The 22,898-nt window shown below is 37.7% G+C and overlaps 1 protein-coding gene across 2 annotated transcripts in view; it reads left to right on the plus strand.

The window, feature by feature from the left end:
* Positions 1–1,620: 1,620 nt before the first annotated feature.
* The window catches only part of LOC134529569 (tetratricopeptide repeat protein 28), a 221,506-nt gene continuing 200,228 nt past the window's right edge, over positions 1,621–22,898 (plus strand). For both annotated transcript variants that reach the window (XM_063363794.1, XM_063363795.1), the window contains exon 1: positions 1,621–2,086. In XM_063363794.1, the coding sequence (XP_063219864.1) occupies positions 2,063–2,086 (24 nt within the window). In that variant the 5' untranslated portion in view covers positions 1,621–2,062. The remainder of the gene's footprint in view (positions 2,087–22,898) is intronic.

Raw genomic sequence — 22,898 nt, forward strand, 5'->3', positions numbered from 1 at the left:
TCCCCCAGATCGTTTATCATAATTGTGAACAACAGAGGCCCCAGCACACTCCCCTGTGGCACCCCCGACGTCACTTCCCCCTCCTCGGAGCTTTCCTCACCCACTCTCACTCTTTGTCTTCTATTCCTCAGGAAATCACCCACCCAGTTTACCACCCTTCCATCCCTCACCAGCAACTCAACCTTTTCCATTAACCTCCTATGGGGGACCTTATCAAACGCCTTTTCAAAATCTATAAAGATTGCATCTATCTGCTTCCCCCCGTCCACCGCTTCCACCAGGTCTTCCAACAGCCCAGCCATCTGGGTCTCGCATGAGAACCCCATCCTGAATCCATGCTGCCTGTTATCCACCCACCCCAGATCTTCCATTTCCCCCTTTACGTACCTTCCTACCAACCTCTCCATCACTTTTCCTACACAGGACGTCAAACTGACCGGCCTGTAACTTCCTGGCTCCGCCTTATCATTTCCCCCCTTGTAGATGGGAACTACCACTGCCTCCTTCCATTCCATTGGTAGTTTCCCCTCCTCCAGAGACTGCTTGAAAACCTCCAACAGGTACTTCCCAATCTCCCTATCACCCAACTTCAAATGACTATTCCCTATACCATCTGGCCCAGCTGCCTTTCTCCCTTTCAACCTCCTGATCACCTTAATTACATCTGTCAGTCGCAGCTCAAAGGCCTTCCTGCCCATTAAACTGTCGTCCTCTTTACCCTCCCATGCCTCCCCCTTTGTAAATACTGCCAGATATTGCTCCTGCAGTAAGTCTGCCTTTTCCCTGTCCTCTGTATATTCCTGCCCCCCTCCTCCTCGGAGAACCCCTATTCCCTCCTCACCCTTCACTCTTCTTATGTATCTGTAGAGCTCCGTCCCATTTACCGTCCCCCCTTCCCCCATCAGCTGTTCCATGTAAGCATCCCTTGCTTCCCGCGATTTCCTCCCTAGTTCCTTCCCAAGCGCCTTCATTTCCGCCTCTATCTCCTCTCCCCCAAGCTTCCTTGCCCTCGCATGCAGCCTCCTACATTTCCTTTTCAACACTTTCAACTCCCTTCCATAGTAGGGAGGGTCACCTCCTTGGCCTACCCTCCTCTGAGGTACAAAACGTGTAGCCATCTGCAGCAGAATATTTCTTAAGGCAGCCCATCTACCTTCGAGGTCCTCTATATCTACCCATCTACTGTATTCCCCCTTCAGGAATGCCTCTGCCCCCACTCTATCAGCCTTACCCCAACAGTTTACCACGTTTCCCCTCCTTACCCTTTTCTCCCTCCAGCCCACGTCTAACTCCACTACTTGATTAATAAACAGGAATATATACATATATAGTGCCTAAAGTTTTTAGGCCACTAATTATCTGAACACCTTTCATTGATTATGATGATTTATGATATATGTACATACATCAAAACATACCTTTAATTTTTTTTTGTATTTGCCAGAATTTACTGTAGGTACCTAGTAATATGATTGCTTAAAGAATATTATTAAATAATTTTTATTGAACCCTACACTAAAGTCTGATCTTTACCATCTGGTAACTTATACTAGATTTCTGTTTTGACGTCATGTCAGCTCATATACCTATGTGCTACTTGGCAGTATTGTACTAGTAAAACGTAAAAGAATTTAGTAATAAAAAATTAATAAAATAGTGTCTTAGGTTAGTTGCAGGATGATTGCGACAAAGTGTTCCAAATTAATTACGTAATACTAGGCCCCTTATAATTTTTTCATGTTCAAGGATCTTGTCAAAGGCCCCAAGAGGTTTGTATTGGAATTTTAACGTAAGATCGCGGTATGCCCATGCCTATTACGTGATAGTAAACCCGGCATACAAAACAAGAACTAACCACATTCCAAGATGGCGTCGCGTCCGGAATGCAGAAATCAGGTGTCGGCTGGTTGGTTAGATTTGAAGAGGAAAATTTGTTGGCAGGTGGCCTTGTGACAGAATGAGTGTTTATAATTTTGTGTGTGCGGCGTTTTGGTGGTGATTATCATGAAACTAGAATCGTCGCTTGTGTGGATATCATGGTTGCAGCATTAGGGAGGCAGACATGTCACAAAGGGATCTCTCTGAGGTATGCGCACACTTGATTCCTTGTTTACGTTTATAGTGTGCAAGTCCAGAAGTGTTTTGACGCCAAATATTTTCCGTCGTTTCCCTTGAACTGAAGACAATTAGCCAATATAAATTGTTACAACCGATAGCCTATATTTTATACACAATTTAAAAAATAAAATCCCTTAAGTAATAAAAAAGGAAACTGTTTACAACAGAATAGTCCTGTTTTAAATAATTTTATAGAACTTCCACTTTGATTATAGAATAACATTAAACACATGGTTAGAGCGGAGATTTGAGTTGATTATAGAATAACATTAAACACATGGCTGTTAGGGTGGAGATTTGAATTCACAAGTAGAAGAGTTTCTGTGATTCCCTCATCGTCCCCTCATAAATTGTCTCTTGTGACAATATATGAAAGCCTTTTTAAATTAGAAAACGTATACATAACAATTTAACATACGTAATTTCTCATTATAAAGGATTTTGAGTATTGGTAAAGAGTACCTACTAGAAAAAGTTAACACCAATTTTGTTTGTATTAATGCAGTAGTAGATCCTTTTGTGTACAATACGTGAGAGTTTTGCAAAATAAAAGATTTATTCTATTTTGTCCTAAAAGAGATCCTGCTGCATTGATAAAGGGTACTAATATTTTAGTTTTGATCTGAATTTTTTTTAATAAGATTATGAAAATGGTTTTTTTGACCTCTCATTCAAGATAATGATTCTGTCAAATAGCATTGAGATATTACAAGTAGTTTACCGTTTTTGATAGTTGGTTGGATTAGGTTTGCTGAAATTAAAATGTATGAAAATAATTAGAATAGTTAGGTTAGGTACTTTAAAAGACTGAGCTGAAGTTGGATAAAAGTACTTTTAAATTGTGTGAACAGTTGATTGGGTTAGGTAAGGTACTTAGGGCCAGTGGTAATACTCTGATAGCGGGGCTTTTTATAATGGAAAGAAAAAATTGGAAAACATGGTTTTCACACATTACACGTGTCCCTAAATTTACCCCAAAGGGATGGTTTCTTAATTCCTACTGGTTCATGAAAATTAATAGTTAAATTTAATTCTTTTTCGGGAAGTGAAAATACGTTAAGAGCAAAATACGTAAACACATGTTGTGTATGCAAGAAGAACAGCAATGAAAGAATGGAAATGTTTAAAATTGGCGGTGGTGTTTCACTGAAAATTGTTGCAACAAATTTAGACAAAAGAGTGACGTACTTAATATATAGTGATTGCAGCAAGAGTGTGAATGTTTTTAAATGAAATACTAACTGGATCACCTACACATTACAAAATTAGTCATTGTTTACACTGAATGTCATTGACAAGTAGGTAATTAATTAAAATTTTGTTTCCCAACATGTTATCATCTATCTGAGAGGAACAGTGTCCGGAATGCGGAATTCAGATGGCTGGTTGGCTAGATTTGAAGAGGAAATTTTGTTGGCATGTTGTCTTGTGACAGAATGACTGTTTATAATTTTGTGTGTGCAGCATTTTGATTTTTTCTATAATCATTTTGTAAAAGGTGCATTGTGATTCAACATGTAGCACTTATTTTGTTTTTACATGGTTAAGACAGGCTACTACATTGAAGATAATGTAAAATAGGGTAAAAAATGGTTAGGTATATTAGATTAGTTAACATTTAAAACACTGTAAAATCAGGTGAATATTTCATTAGGTTAGCTACATTAATAATATTGTAAAATAGGTTGGTCAGTTGGCTATGTGATACAGTAGAACCTTGATTAAACAGGGTAGTGGGGGCGAAGTTCAGCACGGATAAGCAAAAATCACGAATAATTGTATTCAAATGTATTTAGTTTGTACAATACAGCAAAATTTTGTAAGTAATTTATACAAAACTAATGTACAAGTATTACTAGCACCAATTATTAATGTTTTTAAATATGTATGAATTAAATTATTTGTAACGACCTAAAAGACACAGTTACACTTAACGGGCTTGGTTCCAAAAAATATGTTTAATTTTTAATTAAGAACCCGGTTAACCGAATGCCTGGTTAATTGGGTCACAGATATTCGAGGTTCTACTATATTAGCAAAAACTGTAAAACAATATAGCTGACTTTTGTTGCTAACCTAACTAACCATTCACCCAATTTTACAGAATTTGCACGTGAAGTGCCCACTTTATGAATTTTCATGGTCTGTAAATATATTTAACAATTTTATCATCATTGTCATCCTTTTCCAATATGTTACCTACATAATCCAATCATTCTTTCTGCATTAGTATATTTTTCATAATTTTTTATTTAACTGTAATGTACTAAGTCTTGGTTGCACTTTAACCAAAACTTGAACTTTTGATTAAAATAACAATGAGTGGAATAATGTTTAACAAGGCTGTTTAAATGTTAACCATATGTTGAGGAACAACAATTTAGGTTAACTAACACTTAAAATTTAATTGGAAGTAAATCGGAACATTATCAGATATTGTGAAACCAACACTTAACAACATTGCTCAGGACAAGAATATCATTTACTGAATTTTTATTTTTTCATTTCAGCACCTATTCTAAGAAAGTTCCTACATGCAGGGCCGGTGCGTCCATATAGGCAAACTAGGCAACCGCCTAGGGCGCCAAGTAGCTGGGGGCGGCGAAGCATGACACATAACAGCTGATATAATATGTTTAACGATTATTGAAACTAGATGAAAATGGGTTTTTGTAACAGTTTGGAATGTTTATATTGATATAAGTAATTATTTAAAGTCCACGGTGACCTGTTTATGATTTGTAATAAGTAAAAAAGTAAAATAAAACACAAGCCTGCTTACATTTGATTGTTGACAAAATCTTAGGCTTACGTGATGTATTTTGAGGCAAGGAAAATTTTTTTTTGGGGTGTCCTACCGGGGGGGGGGGGAATATTAAGGTTTTTCGCCTAGGGCGCCAATTTAACTTGCACCGGTCCTGCCTACATGACCCAATTTATTAAGGAACACCTCTCCATCAAAGTCCAAAGGGAGTAGGGGGCTGGATTTACCAGCATACTTACTTACAATATTAAACCAGTAAAACCAAAATCACTAGAAATAGTCACAAAATGTTTAATGGGAGTACAAATTTATCTTATCATAATACATTTATTTGGTTTTTAATAAAACCATACATTTAAGTGGAAAATCATAAGCTATAATACACCTGATTAAATAATGCAAAAATTACAAGTATTTGTGGTAATATTAGGTACACAGCTGTTGTGCAAAACTCTCAGTTTTTACATAAAATGCCAAACAATTCTTATAGGTATGCAGTTGCAAACAGATGAGGCATATTGTGAACAAATTTTTATTTGATGTGCTAGCATACTATAGGTAGCGACTGTCGGAAATTTTTTCAAGATTTTAAATACATGCCATGTTTCAATTGGCAGATTTTTCTGTCAAATATTACATTAACCTGTTTTTTTAATAAATAAAATAGGTATTAAAATAATAATTTTTTGAATTGGTAAAAAATGAAAATATATTTCACAAAGCTATGAAAGATTAATCATAAGAAATTGTTTAGAATAGTGTTGTGATAAAGAGATGAAAAAATAAAATAGGGGTTAGAGTATTGTACCTACAAGAAATTAAATAAAGTTGGTTTTGAACACTTTGTTATAACATATTTTCAGTGGTTCAACCTGTAAAGTGGCTAAACAAGAACATACCAAAACAAAACATTGGGATGGGTTATTGTGGAGCTGAGGGACTTTTTACCCACCATAAAATGGCTGGAAATGATATTGTTGAGTACTTCTGAACGTTGATTCATTATCTCGTAAATGAAGATTTTTAAAATTACAGCTGGATTGTAAGATACACTTTAGTGGGAAAGGAAATTAATATATGGGAAATTGAGGGGTCAAACACATTTAAAATAGAAAATATTATTATAAGTGTCAGGGTTTGTATGCCACATTAATTTCTTTTAGCTGTCCTTTAATTGATTTTTATTCATTGAGGGCTCTTTAAATGTCCTTAAATTTCACCATGGTATAATTTTTCCTTTAGGTAACTACTTGAAATTCGAGCACATCACTTCAAATTAAAGTTTGTTTTGGGTGCCATAGTTAAATAACAAGTTTTGTAACTTTCAACAAAATTTACCAATATCCAGCAGATAAATCTAATGTGGTCAAGTACTTTACTCCTTTATATAATCTGAGAATCTCGCTGGTCTGCTGTGGACTTTCACGATCATTAACTGTAATACAGTTAAGCTCTCTGGCATCCAAGAAAAGTCTTACAGAACCATCTTTTTTCTGAACGCACACCATAGGATTGGCATAGGGACTCATGTCTGATGATGTTCCATTCTAACATAAGTTTCAAATATTTCTGGGCTTCATTAAAGTACTGAACAGGTATTGGATATGATTTTCTGTGAAATAGTTTGTTATCCTTAACTGCTATCTTGGCCGCATACCTATATCTTATTCAGTCCAGGTTTATCAGAAAATGTTTGGCAATAATATATAAAAAGCTGTATTAACTGTTGTTTCTGTTTGTCCTCTACCATGGCCACTCCTTGTAGAGTTAACTTCAAGGCTTCGATTGTTGCTACTAAATCTTGTAGACCCTGCACATGAATGACTTGTTTAGAAGTTAAGTGGTCTCTAATCAGTCCTACGAAATTACCCTTGACTTGCCAACTATCTATAAAAATAGTTGTAGGTATTTAGTGGCAATTAGCTGCTAGCTTCCAATGTCTAATGCAGTGGCGAGGCGTGAGGTTTACATGAGGGGAAGCAATAACTCCGTTCACACCAAAAAATGATGAGGTTGGGGGGGGGGGGGGGTCTGGGGGCCCTCCGCCGGGAAAATATGGATTTCAAGGTACAAAATGGTGCTATTTAAGTAGTTTTCTTAACTGAACATTGACTATTCCACAGGTAGAAAAATTGACATTTTTTTTAAATACATTATTTTTGAAAAATAATGATTGACTTACATTATTCTGATAGTAAAAAACCTACTCTACATTACTTATATACTAAGTGGGAGTGTAGTATCATCGTACACCCACAAATCCCCCACGCACTGCCAGCCAACAGCCCGCGGGAGAGATGCGCGCGCCCCGAGAGACGACCGCCGACTGAAACGCGACATCGCCACCTGCCGTGCCGAACTGTACCGGACATAGCCGAAGCAGTCGGCGGAAAAATTCCACCGTCTGCTTCGGCCATGTTCGCTCCAGTTCGGCAAGAAAGCGTTACCTTCGTAGCTTCTACCACGTATTTTTCCAGCCAATCCCCTCCCTGATCCTTTGTACCATGCCACCCCCCTTCCGAAAGGAAACTACTGCGGCAGCCTTCCTGCTGAAGGCGATCCTACCAGCGCTTCTAAACCTAGCAACGCTTCTAAAACAGCATGTTTTTGTGTCAACGAGTTCTTTTTTTTATAGCGCACAGCGCACAGTACTGGGTCCCAAGAAGATAGTGTAAAAAATACATACACCTAACTGCACGAGCCAAAGTAAAATACTATTCTGAATAAAATATTTATTTAAAAAATACAATGTCTGGAAACTGCCTGGGCAAGCACTGCTTGCCTTGCTTGCCCTGACGAGACGCCACTGGTCTAATACTATATTGTATTGGGTCAAACATCTGTGCTTAGAATTAATGGTTTTGCTAAATCTTACACACTTTAAGGATTAACGCAGTGGGCTCTCAGGGCGTCCCACACGCCACCATGCAGTAGATGTTATATATTTTGGCACAAGAAGAAAGGAACACAATTTAAATTACACGTCTAAGTATATTTAGATAAACGCTCCCGTATGCATCATCCTTTAAACAGTTACAAAGCCCAAGGCACGAATCAGTTTATGTTGCGGTGTGGTCCACACTTGTGACCACACAAGAATTACGTAAGGTTGATTAAATACTCGCGGAGAGAAATAAGAATAATTATTTAAACGGCCCGCCGGCCAAGAGTAGCCCCGAGGAGAAACGTAAAAAGATTTAAAGACTTAAGAACATGAACGGAAAACTACTTATCAGTGAATACAAGCTGTGGAGTCTCCGAGGTGCTGGTGCATCTACTCTCGGCTGATGATGATGATGAAGAACTGGGGCGAGCAAATGCTCTGCGCGGGCCACATGGCATCCCTCATGCCAAACCAAACTACCGTTACGCTTTTATGATTGCATGTCAAGGGTTATTAAAAACTATACACACAAAACACTCGTACAATAATGTATGCTTTCTCGCCGTTAGAATGATTAAAACATATAGTAATTTAAGAATTAATATTCAAACTAAGTCCGCCTCGGGAATGTCCTTTATTTTATGCAAAATTAGATATGAGATATATTAAAGAAAACCCTCCCGGCTGATCTGCCGTGCCGCTAATCGCTTAGGGTAAAAAATAAAGGTTTACAATTTAATTTATAATTATGTAACGGGGGCGTAGCAATGAAGCTACGGCACCCTCTCATGGGAGTCTGTGGCGCGACATTCAAACACACGTCACGTAGCACATGCACGCGTAAGTGTTGGTGGTGCAAATGCCAGGAAGTAGTGGTTAGGGATGCCATGGGACTGCAAATGGAGCAAAATTTGACCAGGCTTAAAAAGGCAAAGTCCTGGTTGACGTCAATTGCTCCCCCTCTATATAGCCAGGAATGGCGGTGCTTCCGCATGTGAAGTTCCCAGCCACGGGCCCTGGGTTTGGGGTCCCTATCGTGCAGCATCTCGGCGGCCTGGCTTACTTGTGGGGCCTGAGATGGTAACGTGGTGCTAATGTTAGCACCTCTGACACTCTGGGTACTGGTTCCTTCTGTCCCGTCTCAATCTCTGCCGGTTCCTCCACACTGATGTGAAAAGTTAAGTTCTGCAGGAAGAAGTTTAGGGGCCAAAACGGTTCCTCCGGTGACCCTGGCCTCTCTTCCTCATCATCAGGCTCCCATACTAAGGGCAGGGGGCTGGTACTAGGCTTGTCGGGTGTCTCGTCCCCATCCTCATCGAACCCATGGAAAGATGAGTTCTTTCTGACGAGTCTCGGAATAGCTGTCTTGGCCGCAGCTCCCTGATCTTAACTTTGCCTCCGTCTCCGGGAATCATACAAATCCGGTCTCGTCGGTCGTGTCCGGAGTCGACGTCGCCAGCCTGGCCATAGCTTTTTGTGGTGTGCTTGTGTTGCCCGTCCGTCATCTGTCGGTTCCGCTCGCTTCTCTTCCGGGTCTTGCGTGATGCGCACATTTTCCATATGATTCTTTGTCGCGCGTCCCAAGGGCAGTCATATCATGACCACAGTGGTTTCGACACGGATCACGGACACGGGCCCTATCCACTTTGGCGCTAGTCATTTGCAAAATTTTCGATTACCAGCAGAGAGAGGGTGGAGACATGTGTAGACTAGTGTCGGTGGTGGGTGCGTCATCTCGGGCGTGCGCTGCATCTGGTATGTCTCCTGCCTATGTCGCGCTGCATCACGTGTCTCTGCTAGTCGTCACAGTCTGTCCCCAGCCTCTTCCGGCTCTGCCTTCGTCTGCTGTTGCTTTACGTGGTACAGCCCTGGTAGAGTGAGATTCCGGCCCTGCACCATGGTTTCTGGTGTCTCCCCTGTCGCTGCGTTCACCCTCTGCCGAATGAATTACAGTATGTCAGTAATGTGGGTGTCCCACTGTGTGTGGTTGTCCGTGAGGCGTAACTATAAATGGACTTTTTATCTCGTGATTTCGTCTTTCCATTGGGTTCGCGCGTGGATGGTATACGGGTGTGGTGTGTAGCAGAATCTGCTATTTCGCGCCCATCTGGGTCCATCTGCACCCGGAGAACTGGGTAGCGTTATCCATCAAAATGACGTGTGGGTAGCCCCATCTCAGGAAAAATTCCACTTCTAACATGTGTGTGATAGTACTGGCATGGGCCTTCGTTAGGGGAAATGCTTCCACCCAGCATGTGTAGCAGTCTGTTACTACCAATAGGAACCTCCTTCTTCGCAGTGATCTAGGATACGGGCCCATCAAGTGTACAGCGACCATATGGAATGGCTCGGTTGGCTGCTTTGGTAGCTGTTGGGCATTCCTGTTAGACCGGTGTGTCTTCAGCCTCTGGCAATGTCTACAACTGTGTACATTGTTCCGCACATACTTCTGAACCCCAGGCCAATAGAACAACTCGCGGATGTCGTGCAGCGTTTGGTCCGCCCCTGGATGTCTGGCAAGTTTATTGACATGCAGCATGTTGAACACTTCGCGTCGCGTGGTGGTCGGCGCAAACGTCCACCATGGTCTGTCAGTTCCCCTAGGTTACGCTTGCAGGTTACCATCTACTGTCTGATATCCCTCGCCATACCCCTCACCTCAGCGGCGTATCAACTCCTGCATGTGTGCATCCGTCAGTTGTACTGCCCGCACATATGTATCACTGAGGCATCTCAGTTTTTCTTGATCAGTGAAGTTAAATATTTTGTCATATTCATCAAACTGCTTCAGAAATCTGACTGGATTTTCGTGTGAAGCAGTGGAAAAGATGGGCATCGCCTTAGCCCAATGTCTGGCTGGATGTTGAATCGAAGTAATGGGATCTATTGTTGCTATAGCCAATGGTACGGTATTCAAGATGTTTCCCTGTGATGTTGATAAGGCCTGTGAAGTAATTTTATGATTGGCTATCATTTTCAGTGCTGAATCGTTATTAGCTGGTTTGTGTTATCCATTTGGAGTGCATCCTGTAAGCTGAGTGTCTGGATGTTCCTCTTCAGCTTGCCTACCCTCCTATCAACTGATGTGACATGTTTCTGATAGAACTTTTTGTTTTTCCCTGTTACTCTCTGCTATTACAACCTTCTCTTCTCTTATTTCCAGCACTTTCTCTTTGATAACCTCATCAGTCATGGTAATACATTTTAATTGCACTTGAGCTAGATTAATTTCAACCGAGCTCACTGTGTTTGTTATATCGTTCTCCTCTTGAACTTGATTTAAATCATTCTGAATTATTTCGATATATTCTTTTCATGCCATACTTAATTCACTAACCTCATGTCTCACCTGGTGTATTTGCGTGACTGTCTTTAATTCGTGTTCGTTCAAGAAACTTCTGTTCTACCAAGGTTCTGATTCCAGTTTCAGTTCCCTCCAACTGCATCTGTAAGTGGTTTAGTAGTGTTTACAATTGTGTCTGTATATGGTTTTGGTGTGTTTCCAACATGGTATTTATGGTATCAAACTGCATCTGTATATTTGGTTTTGTTGTGTTTCCAACTGCATCTCTAAATGGTTTTGTAGGGTTTCCAACCTGGTATCCAGTGTTTCAAACCTGGTATCTAGTGTTTGTATCTTTAATTATATCAGCTGGCTAGATGCATTCAAATACCTGGGGTTATTATCTACACTACCAATGACTTGAACCGATGGTGTAAGTAACTATGCTGTTGTCGGCGCAGGTGTCCGCCGATTCATAGGCATAATATCTGGTAATTCCCTATAGTTGTTACGCATTATACTACTCGCTCTCACATTGGGTTAAACTGACATATCGCTGCACTCCTCAGTTAGATTTTCCTCTTCTATTACACTAAATTTGTTTGCTTTCTCATGAAATAAATTGGTGACTTATCTCCCTTACTCATTTTCTTCATAGTGTTAAATAAATAATGTACCAAGAATATATTTCCCAAATGGCCTCACGTTGCGCCACAATAATTTTTACTTTACTCTACAATGTTACTACTTGAATTTGAACAAACAAATGACTTCTAATTAAAGTATGTTTTGGTTGCCATAGTTTACATAACAAGTTATTTAATTTCTATATACAGATATTCATGTGTGATTAGACCATACTAGATCAATAACATAACACATTATGAAGTTCGTGACTGTAAATTTTATAGTTATAAGGGTTTTCTGGTTTGGCATATCAGGAATAAACACACTATACATACACCATTTATACATTTATATACCAGAAACCATTTATACATGTAAAAGTATAGGATTTCTAGACATACCATATTTACTCCCTAGTTAAGCCTAATGATTGCAATATTGATATAGATCATATACGTGTAGAATAAGTTTTTTAGTATTTTTGGTGCTATTTAATTTTTAATATGTGACAGTCTAATACTTGTAGTCTTCATGACATACATGCTCGTTTCATGTAATAATAATAAATTTTGTTCTTTAATTTATTTACCTATAACTTAGTTCAGTCTTGCATGAGAATTTTAATGATAACCTCTGTTACGTAATAGGTTGTATGTATTCTCGATACCTAAAAACTTGAAAATTTTTTTAACTAATAATTTAATTTAATGTTTCTGGATAAAGTTATCACCATCTGTATCTTGATTATTGTTTATATGTTTACTGTCCAAAAATTTAAATTTTTACATTAACAAATAGGTGTTATGTGATCAAAAGACATAACTTTGGCACAATGAGTACAATGAATATATGTCTTAACATCCTTGCATAACTTCCCTATGATCAGTAAACTTATAGCGATACAAAAATTTTGTTTTTCTTATACCATTTAACTAACTATTCTGGACTCTTGTTATACAGAATATAATAAAGTTTATCACAATATAACCTTTAGATTACTTCATTTACCAATACGGCACAGGAAAAAGCTCTATGTGAACTCATTATTGTCCTTATTTACCCATTTTCGAACCTCCCGCCAAAGACAAAACATAAAACTTTACGTTATACCTGATACAACATGAATGCCAAGAGAACACATATTATTTATGAAACGTAACATGAACTGCACTTTTGCATAGACTTTACAATTACTTTTACTACCTACGTCTGTAATCACCATAGTATTATAATGGATCATATAAATTTCTTAATAAACATACTATTCCAGTCGTATAAAAACAAAAACAATTAAAAACACATTGTGTTGTGTGTATAATTTAATAGCTATTTGGTTTTGAAATCTGTAGCAAAAAAGCAATGTTTTGCAAATGCATTGTTTCATTTGTTATTTAGCTCTTTAAATACTCTTTGTACATGCGTTTCTTGAGTTATTGGTGAAGCAGAGGATTTTTTTTTTCCGGATAGTACATAATAAGTTTTACTTGTAAACTATCAGTAAAAAATAAATCTATTGATATTTATGTATAGCCAACTATATTTAAATCTTTAAAGAGTGCCTTAAAAACTTCTTACTTTTTATTAATTGTGAAAATGTATGAACCATGAAAGTGCTTTAAATCCTATCAAACCCACAATCACACAATCAAATTACTTACGAGCAGAAGGTCTACCCATAGAGTGCTCTCTGTCCTGGGCCTTGGTTAGTGTTTTGACAATTTTTCTCAGAAAATTCAAATCCTTTTAGTTGAAGCATTTCCACCTTTCATGGCAGCTGTCACCTCACCTGGTGTCTTACAACTGGATAAACCATCAACTTTAAAACAATTCGTTAAACAGAATCTACCTGATCTTTACAAGCTGAGGGCTAGCTATATGTGTCTCCAGCCCTTCTTTATCCTCTCTCTCTCTCTCTCTCTCTCTCACCATTACCTAACAGTACCAATAACAATTCAAGAGTTGAAAGAGTAGAAGAGCTCAAATTGTAATTTTGATTCCCACTCCATACAAAACCCCAACTGGAATCCGATCACGAAAATAATATTGTTTGTGAAGGGTGGGCACACCAAAAGTGTGCTTACCTTGAAAGTGAACTTTTGGTTTATAAATGCAACATTTGCGTGATAAAATGAAAAGTAAATATAGCGAAGCAACATTTAAATAATTTCTTTTGTGAGAATAGCTGCTGTCCAATACCACCCTCCAGTTTTCAAAATGACAATATAGTAATGAATTTAACTTTGTATAACTGCTTATGTTGTTATTATTTCATATGCATTCATTATTAAGACATGTTTACGAAAAAATAAAGGAGTTATTTTAAAAATTTTCTTCCATCCACAAGTGATTTTAATAAAAATATGAAATGTATCCGGTACCACCTGACCTTCCCCTGTATTTATTGAGACAGGGATGATAATTTACCTGGAAACTACCAGAAGAAATATTATATCAGGACTTAAATGATTTGAAAAACACAATTTGAAAATGGTCTAGTAGAATTTTTTTCTTCACAAGAATTGTAGGTGTTTGCTATAATTTTGCAGTCTTAATCATTTTAACTGCACGAAGAGATTTTTTGTGTCCCTCTTTGAAAAGCCCTCTACTGTCACGTAAGGATATTGAGCCTTATCACATTCACTTGCTTTTGTTTCTTTCTTCCTTTGGATAGCCAATTTTCAGTTTATCACTTGTTGAATCAATCTTTATTTTCTGTGATGTCACTCTACAATAATGAGCCAATTACTAAAGAAATAGATAGGACTGTATAATGGTCACCATTAACGGTTCCCAGTATTAGTATACAGTTGTGATGATCCAAATTCCCATTTTCTCGAATCCGAATCTCAAATTCAAATTCCATTAAGTGCCTTGAATATACCTCTTGTATCCAAATCTAGGTGCCAAATGTCAAAAATAAAATAATGGAGGCTTAAAGAAATTTAAAATGTAACTAAGTAAATAGTTTAAAAAATTTCAACCCATTAAATATTTGTTTCAAAACATACAGTGATTGTATTAACATAAGTATATATCAAATTTAGGAATAGTAATGGGGTAGGCGAGTAAAAAATACACATAGTAAACTTCAGATTGTCATGTTGGAATTTTGAATTTACCTCATTTTCTCCAGTATTTTTCTTACAATCTATTTCTTGATGCTCACATCTTTCAAATAGAAGAGATTCTAAGTTTTGTGGATTTCACGGGGTCCATTCTTTATATTTAAACATCCGTAGAGAATCTTTGATAGTGGCAAGTAAAAAAACATTTATTTGGTTGCTTTTTTATGAATTAATGTAGTCCTTTTTTACTATACATTTGCTAGTGTTTAAAATTATGAATTTCCCATACTCAGATTTTTACGTGATAACGTCTTATAAATCGATGAACGCCAGCTGCACGCATGAAAAAGCATAACTTATTGTCACGTTCCGCCTGAGCTGAGCTGAGCGTGCAAGAATCGGCCAACCACCGTGTGAGAAAATCTTCTATAATATCAAACAGGTTAAGGCAGACTTTTTAAAAGCAGCAATTTAAAAAATTTGATTTATTTGTCCAATTTCATCATTTCAAATTAACAATTTATTGACATTGATTTGTTTTCAGTTTATTTCTATAACTAATTGTTCGTGATTATATTTAAACAAATTATTTAAATTAAATTTGCAAAAAATGTAAATAATATTTGAAAATTAAAAAGTATGCAATTTTTCATCAATGTTTTCATATGACACGTTATCACGTAAAATTATCGTCGGTAAACAGACTTAAGACAACCCCCTTTTTTTTAAAATATCTGTTTCCTCAAATATAGAATCATTTGAATACGTAGGATTTTAAGCTATTTGAAGTTTTCTCTGGCCCATCCTTTGTTAATAGAAATGCAGCTCCATTACTGCTTCCACAAGTACTAAACCCATTTTTCACTGATAACTCTTTTATTATGATATGCATCCTTTGGACAGACAGCATAGGGACATCTCAAAAATACAAAGTAATGCTATCATTGATTTGTGATTTTTTAGGCTGGGGACAAAACTTATCCATCAGTATACCTCTCTGTGGAATTCTGAACAACTTTGTTACATTGACATGAACTGTATAATATTAAATAAATTAAGCTATGGAGCATTGAGTTTTCTGCACTCCAAAATGTAGGCATGCACTCATCAGGTCCCACGAAAGAAACCAAGGGCCTAGGGGTAAATAATTTTTTCGGACCTCCTCACTATTAAATAATGTACAAATTTTCAAACCTCACAATAAAAAAAAATATAAAGACTAAATATTACTGTGGCCATAACTGTAAATGTGATATGTGCGTATTGCATAACTTGTGAGGTTTCTTGTAGATTATATTTACAATATACAGTGTAAACTCTATATAACGACACTTAACGAACTGTGCATTTTTCGGCGTTATAGAGAGTGGATGTTAAATGGAGAGAAATAAAAGATATAATTTTACTATTCTATAATAATATGTATTTACTAATATAGCACACATTTGGGGTGACTGAATTGCGCCCCATTGGAAAGGGCGCCTTTCAGGTTTTTTCGAGCACACACACAATTATTTAAATCCTGATAGGCTGCCTTTCCAGAGTTGGCTGTTCGCTTTGCTTTAAGCGAAAGAAAACCCTGAATTGTGCCCCATCGGAAAGGCCGCCTTTCAGGTTTTTTCCTTGTACGCATACAGTCCGTAAAATCCTGATGGGCTGCCTTTCCAGAGTTGGCTGTTCGCCTTGTTTTAAGCGAAAGAAAACCCTGAATTGTGCCCCATCGGAAAGGCCGCCTTTCAGGTTTTTCCTTGTACGCATACAGTTCGTAAAATCCTGATGGGCTGCCTTTCCAGAGTTGGCTGTTCGCTCTGTTTTAAGCGAAAGAAAACCCTGAATTGCGCCCCATCGGAAAGGCCGCCTTTCAGGTTTTTTCCTTGTACGCATACAGTTTGTATAACCTGATGGGCTGCCTTTCCAGAGTTGGCTGTTCGCTCTGTATTAAGCGAAAGAAAACCCTGAATTTCGCCCCATCGGAAAGGCCGCCTTTCAGGTTTTTCCTTGTACGCATACAGTTCGTAAAATCCTGATGGGCTGCCTTTCCAGAGTTGGCTGTTCGCTCTGTTTTAAGCGAAAGAAAACCCTGAATTTCGCCCCATCGGAAAGGCCGCCTTTCAGGTTTTTTCCTTGTACGCATACAGTTTGTATAATCCTGATGGGCTGCCTTTCCAGAGTTGGCTGTTCGCTCTGTTTTAAGCGAAAGAAAACCCTGAATTTCGCCCCATCGGAAAGGCCGCCTTTCAGGTTTTTCCTTGTACGCATACAGTTCGTAAAATCCTGATGGGCTGCCTTTCCAGAGTTGGCTGTTCGCTCTGTTTTAAGCGAAAGAAAACCCTGAATTTCGCCCCATCGGAAAGGCCGCCTTTCAGGTTTTTCCTTGTACGCATACAGTTCGTAAAATCCTGATGGGCTGCCTTTCCAGAGTTGGCTGTTCGCTCTGTTTTAAGCGAAAGAAAACCCTGAATTGCGCCCCATCGGAAAGGCCGCCTTTCAGGTTTTTTCTTTGTACGCATACAGTTCGTAAAATCCTGATGGGCTGCCTTTCCAGAGTTGGCTGTTCGCTCTGTTTTAAGCGAAAGAAAACCCTGAATTTCGCCCCATCGGAAAGGCCGCCTTTCAGGTTTTTCCTTGTACGCATACAGTTCGTAAAATCCTGATGGGCTGCCTTTCCAGAGTTGGCTGTTCGCTCTGTTTTAAGCAAAAGAAAACCCTGAATTGTGCCCTATCGGAAAGGCCGCCTTTCAGGTTTTTCCTTGTACGCATACAGTTCGTAAAATCCTGATGGGCTGCCTTTCCAGAGTTGGCTGTTCGCTCTGTTTTAAGCGAAAGAAAACCCTGAATTGTGCCCCATCGGAAAGGCCGCCTTTCAGGTTTTTTTCTTGTACGCAATCAGCTCGTAAACTCCTGATGGGCTACTCGGACAGTTTATACTCTTTATTTTATTCCAAGACAATTTTGAATTGTCCCCTATTATTGAATGATCGGCGCAGATAAAACCCTTTTACGCTCAAAATGCAATCAATGTATGTCTATACAAATTAATATTAAACTTATGGTGTACGACAAAACGAACAATTTTAGTTTCCTTGTAATATTTTATTTAAACATTATAGTTATCTGCTGACTGATGTCTACCATCAGAAACAAAATCGATGCTTATACAATCGCCCAAGAGATCATAAAGCTATACGTGAAGGAAATGCAACGTAAATAAAATTATAATACAACTTATTGCTAGGTACTATTACAGAATAAGACCACGGGGCGTGAGGACATCCAGTGGGCATTACAGTGACTTGTACGGCCGTAGATGTACACACAGGCACAAGACAGCTTTGTTTTTGACATTCGGTGAGGGATAGTAGAGAGCTTTTATAAAGATTGCCGTGACAACTTGTCTATGTTCTTGCGGGTTTGTGGAAGTAGTGTTGCATTTAGTGGGATTTAAACTGTGTAACGCAGAAGGCCTACTGACCATAGTTCTAATCTACGTTTTTTGCACCCATGAATGTGAAGCCATGTAAAGTTAATGTAATAGAAAAAAGTTTAAAATAATCAAAATGAAAAAGTCTATGTGAAAGCGTCTGAGTGCCTGATTATGGCCAGTAATTATAACATACAAAATGAAGTGTACTCACCGATAAACTAAGCTCTAAGCTCTCTTTTTATGTGTATTATATATATATATATATATATATATATATATATACACACACACACACACACAAACACACACACACACACTCCACGGTACCAGGTTTTCGTAAAAGCTGCTGCGTGGACTACTGTAGCTGCTCCCATAACACCTTATATCATAGAAATCGTCAGACCAAGAGCAGATTTCGCAGCGGGTTTGACGATATAGCATGCTTTATTTTCTCCAGGAGGTGAACAGGGTTGAAAAATGTTTACACCATTTTATTTTTAACTCCCAACCTGTGCAGATATGGTACTGCTATTTGGTTCAAAAAAATTGCTAAATTAAAGTACCTATATAATGGTATAGGATTTAGGAAATTATAAAAATAAGGGAGTGAAAAGGGGCGCAATCTGTCTTTGCAATTTCCTTAAAATCTCCCTCTAAATCCCCATAACTTGGGCAGAAATCGCTATGATTTTTGGTTTCAAACATTGTTGATTTAAATACCTAAAAAAAAAGTATTTTCAGGATTTTTCGAAGTTAAAAATTTAAGGGGTAGAAAAGTGGTGAAAACTGTTTTCGCCATATACTTAATAGCTCCCTAATCTGAACAAATATACAAATATATTTATACTATTTGGTTTCAAATCACTGCTTACTTAAATACCTACAAACTAATTATTTATTTTTTAGACATTTGGAAATGTAGGGACTGAAATTGGGGTAAACCTGTTTTCGCAATAAACTGGACATATATCTTTATCCTCTCTGGTATAAATCTCAACTGGACATGTATCGTTTTTCCCTTAGTATATTAAACTCAGAGTAAAACATAGACTAAACAATTTTAATGCGGGTAAAGTCGCGTCAGGACAGCGTCAGGACCATTATAATAATGGCGAAAGTTTATATTTTTGTTATTCAATCACGCCTGAACAGGTTTGTATAATATTTGGCATAGAGAAACATTATGTCCAGGAATAGAACATACGCTATTTTTATCCCGAAAAATGGGTTTCTAAGGGAACTAATCAGACATGATCTTTGTTAAGGCTCTACTATACTTTTTGCTAGGTGATATGATATTGTGACCATACATAGGCCTACATAAATAATTTATGCAAAGTTCGTTTGCCTTCCGTTACATAAATGTACGTATATGTTCATCGTTTCTTATGGCCGTAGCAGGTAGTGTTAACATTTTTACAAGCTTTTATTTAACTTGCAATGTTTGTATGTATGTATGTCTGTGTGTTCGACACTAATCTTGGAAGCAGAATTAGAACCACTTCCCTATGTCCGATTAAGCTCAAATTTGGTGCACATATGTATCTTCGGTGACAATACAACAATATGGTACCATGAAGTTCTGATAATGAAGCCGGAAGATGGCCATAGTAATTTCTGAACTAAATAAGATAAACCCATCGAGTTTGGGCTCGATAGAATCGTTTTGAGGAGTATGTTTTTAAACCTCAAATCTACACTGAAATAAAACTTAGTTTGAAAAAACAAATTTGAAATATAGCAAATGAATTAGGCGCAATGATTAGGTTTATACTATCTCAACAATAAGCCAAATTGTTTTATTAATAACAAAAAAAACTAAACATCTATATTATAGTGTTTACATAGAGAAATAATATACACCAAATTTTAGAGTACCACAGGGCAAAAAACACAAAATCTGCTTTCTGTAAAAAAGTTGAAGGTCAAGATGCGAAAGTGGAAGACGTTCATCTACCTTAAGAACTTCAGAGGCTCAGCGGCATATTGGCGTACTGCATTAAACGAACTGTTGGCACAAATTCGGTGTCTAGGACCGCAGACTTACTTTTTGACATTCAGTTGCAATGACATCAATTGGCTAGATATGTTAAAAGCTCTCCTCATCGTCGTTGGACAACCTATGGAATATCCGGATGATTTGGATATGGTAACAACACAGCGGTTAATTGAACAGTATCCCGTAATTGTTCGCAGACATTTCATGTATCTCCACAACGCCCTTATAAAATTTATGTTAAGCAAACATACAATTTTAAATGGTCGTATTAAATATTTCTGGCGGAGAATCGAAATTCATAACCGCGGAAGCCCCCATATTCACAAGGTAGTTTGGGTGTTCACATTATTCAACCTAAATCTGTGCAATTCCCGATAAATTTTTGTCACGGCACTGCAGAACGAAATTATGAATTAAATTACGCTAGGCTTGCGCAGTACACAAAATGCAAGGTAGCACTGTCGACCACGCCGTCGTGTACCTACTAAGGTTCAAAGCTCTTCGCAGCTGGTCAAGCCATATGTGGCCCTAAGTAGAGTAAATTCGTAAGAAGGTCTACTTATTGATGAATTAGACTGCACCAAAATTGACTGACAAACAAACAGTCAATATCGACGCTCTAAATGAAATGAACAGCTTAAGAAACATTTCGATATTTACAATGATAAATAAAAATTATGAAATAAATTAATTCTAAAAAAATAAAAAAAACTTTTATTTAAATGCTCTAAAAACAAGAAAATAAATTAAATTGATTCAAAATCATCTTTTTATAACATTACACAACACCACTATTTTTATGAAACGAGCGACGGGTCGCCCCCAGAAGACCGTAGCGACACTAGACCGTACGCTACCTACCTGGCCAATGGTAGTGGGGGGGCGGGTCATGCGGGTGGGGGAAGGCTTTCCTCACGCCAGTTAGCCAGTCATTTAGCTGTTCCTCAACACGCCTGCGTTCACAGTCCTGACAGAACAACCACGCAAGTCAAAGTTTATGTTTTTAATGAAATTATTGATAGTTTATTATAATTTTTAATTAACTGTTGAAACACATTTGTTTAGTCACTTAAGCTAATAGTTTAATTAAAGGTTACGGTAAGTGATGGTTTTTTAATATATCGAAATGCGATATAATTTTTATAGCTTAATAGCCCATGAATTTTAGTGTTCTACCTGAAAAAAAATAATGCAGTTTAGAAATTTGGCACAGATGTTCCTTTGGGTGTTAAAAATTGATCCTAAAAAGTCCCCATCTCTCAGATGCTGGCTTCATACATTTTTAAGGCAATAAGGGCGTAAGTGCCGAAATATGCATATCACGACTGTTGCGTGAAAAAAACTCATTCTAATATATCAAAATTTGGTCAAAATTTTAAAGTTAAGGGCCCTTAGTCCTTAATCATTCGTTTTTATTACTTTATACATGGCAAAAATTATCTCATAACCTAATTTATACTCAACTAATGGAAGTAAAATATATCACTGCTCTATACAATCACCAGTTACATCAAATTCACCACTGATAGGCAAAAATATACCTATATAAAAAATTTTCCGTTATTTTATTAGCTTTAAATCGGTTGGTCAAACATGTATATGCGATAATAATTGACTGACGTATTAAGGATTACAATGAACTACTGTACAACAATGGGTTTTTGAGCAATTTAGGTCAATATTGACTATAGCATATTACCTGAAAAATAATAATGTAGTCTTGAAATTTGGCACAGATGCTCCTTTGGGTATTAAAAATTGATCCTAAAAAGTCCCCATCTCTCAGATGCCGACTTCATACTTTTTTAAGGCAATAAGGGTGTAAGTGCCGAAATATGCATGTCACGACTGTTGCGCGAAAAATTTTCATTCAGTTGTATCGTAACTTGTATAAGATGTGAAGTAAAAGGCACTTAGTTATTTAACATCCATTATTGTTGCATAATACACAGCAAAAATAAGAAACCTGATCTAAAATCAATTAATGGAACTACAAAATAAAAAAATAACCAGTCCATTAAAGTCCTCTTCATCAGAACGATCATTGATAAACAACATTAGTGCATGTTGCCCCACGACATTTGGTGCACATAATACCACACTGCAATCCACACTTCATCCGCACACACTCGCATTTGTGGCTGCATTCACTTTTACAGTTACATGATATCAAATTCAGGAGCTGTTCTGGAGCTGTAGGAAGGGATGTTGTTATAGGAACAAGTGTGCCACTCACACTTTTCCATCCCCACTCAACAGGATCTAATGAATGGCCCAGCCACTCTTGCACCTGTAGGTAAACCCGAAGAGAATGCTGTTCACATGCGGCACTGGTTGGTGGAAGAGAGGCTAGCTGGAAAGAAGCACTAACAGGCATCTTTGCTATCTTGCAGGTATACATATATACTCTCATTTCATCCAAAGTGGAATACTTATCATGTCCCTGATACATTGCAATTGCAAACTTTTCTCCAGCTGCAATAACTATCTTCTTGTCCGCATGTGGACATGTAAAAACATGTACTGTTCTCCGAATGGAAACATCGTTCTTGATGATGTTCCATGCTTGCTTCTTTCCCTTACCGAAGAAAGCACTGGTTGTATCTGATCCGGTCATAGCAAAGATCTTAAAAAGGTGTGAGGTAACCAATGAGAGCATTAGTGTAGACTGCAAAGTAGTTATCGATGGAGGATACCTCTTGCATGTACTTGTGTGGCCAAGACCTACTACATT

This window comes from Bacillus rossius, chromosome 2, assembly GCF_032445375.1.
Source record: "Bacillus rossius redtenbacheri isolate Brsri chromosome 2, Brsri_v3, whole genome shotgun sequence".
Taxonomy (NCBI): domain Eukaryota; kingdom Metazoa; phylum Arthropoda; class Insecta; order Phasmatodea; family Bacillidae; genus Bacillus; species Bacillus rossius.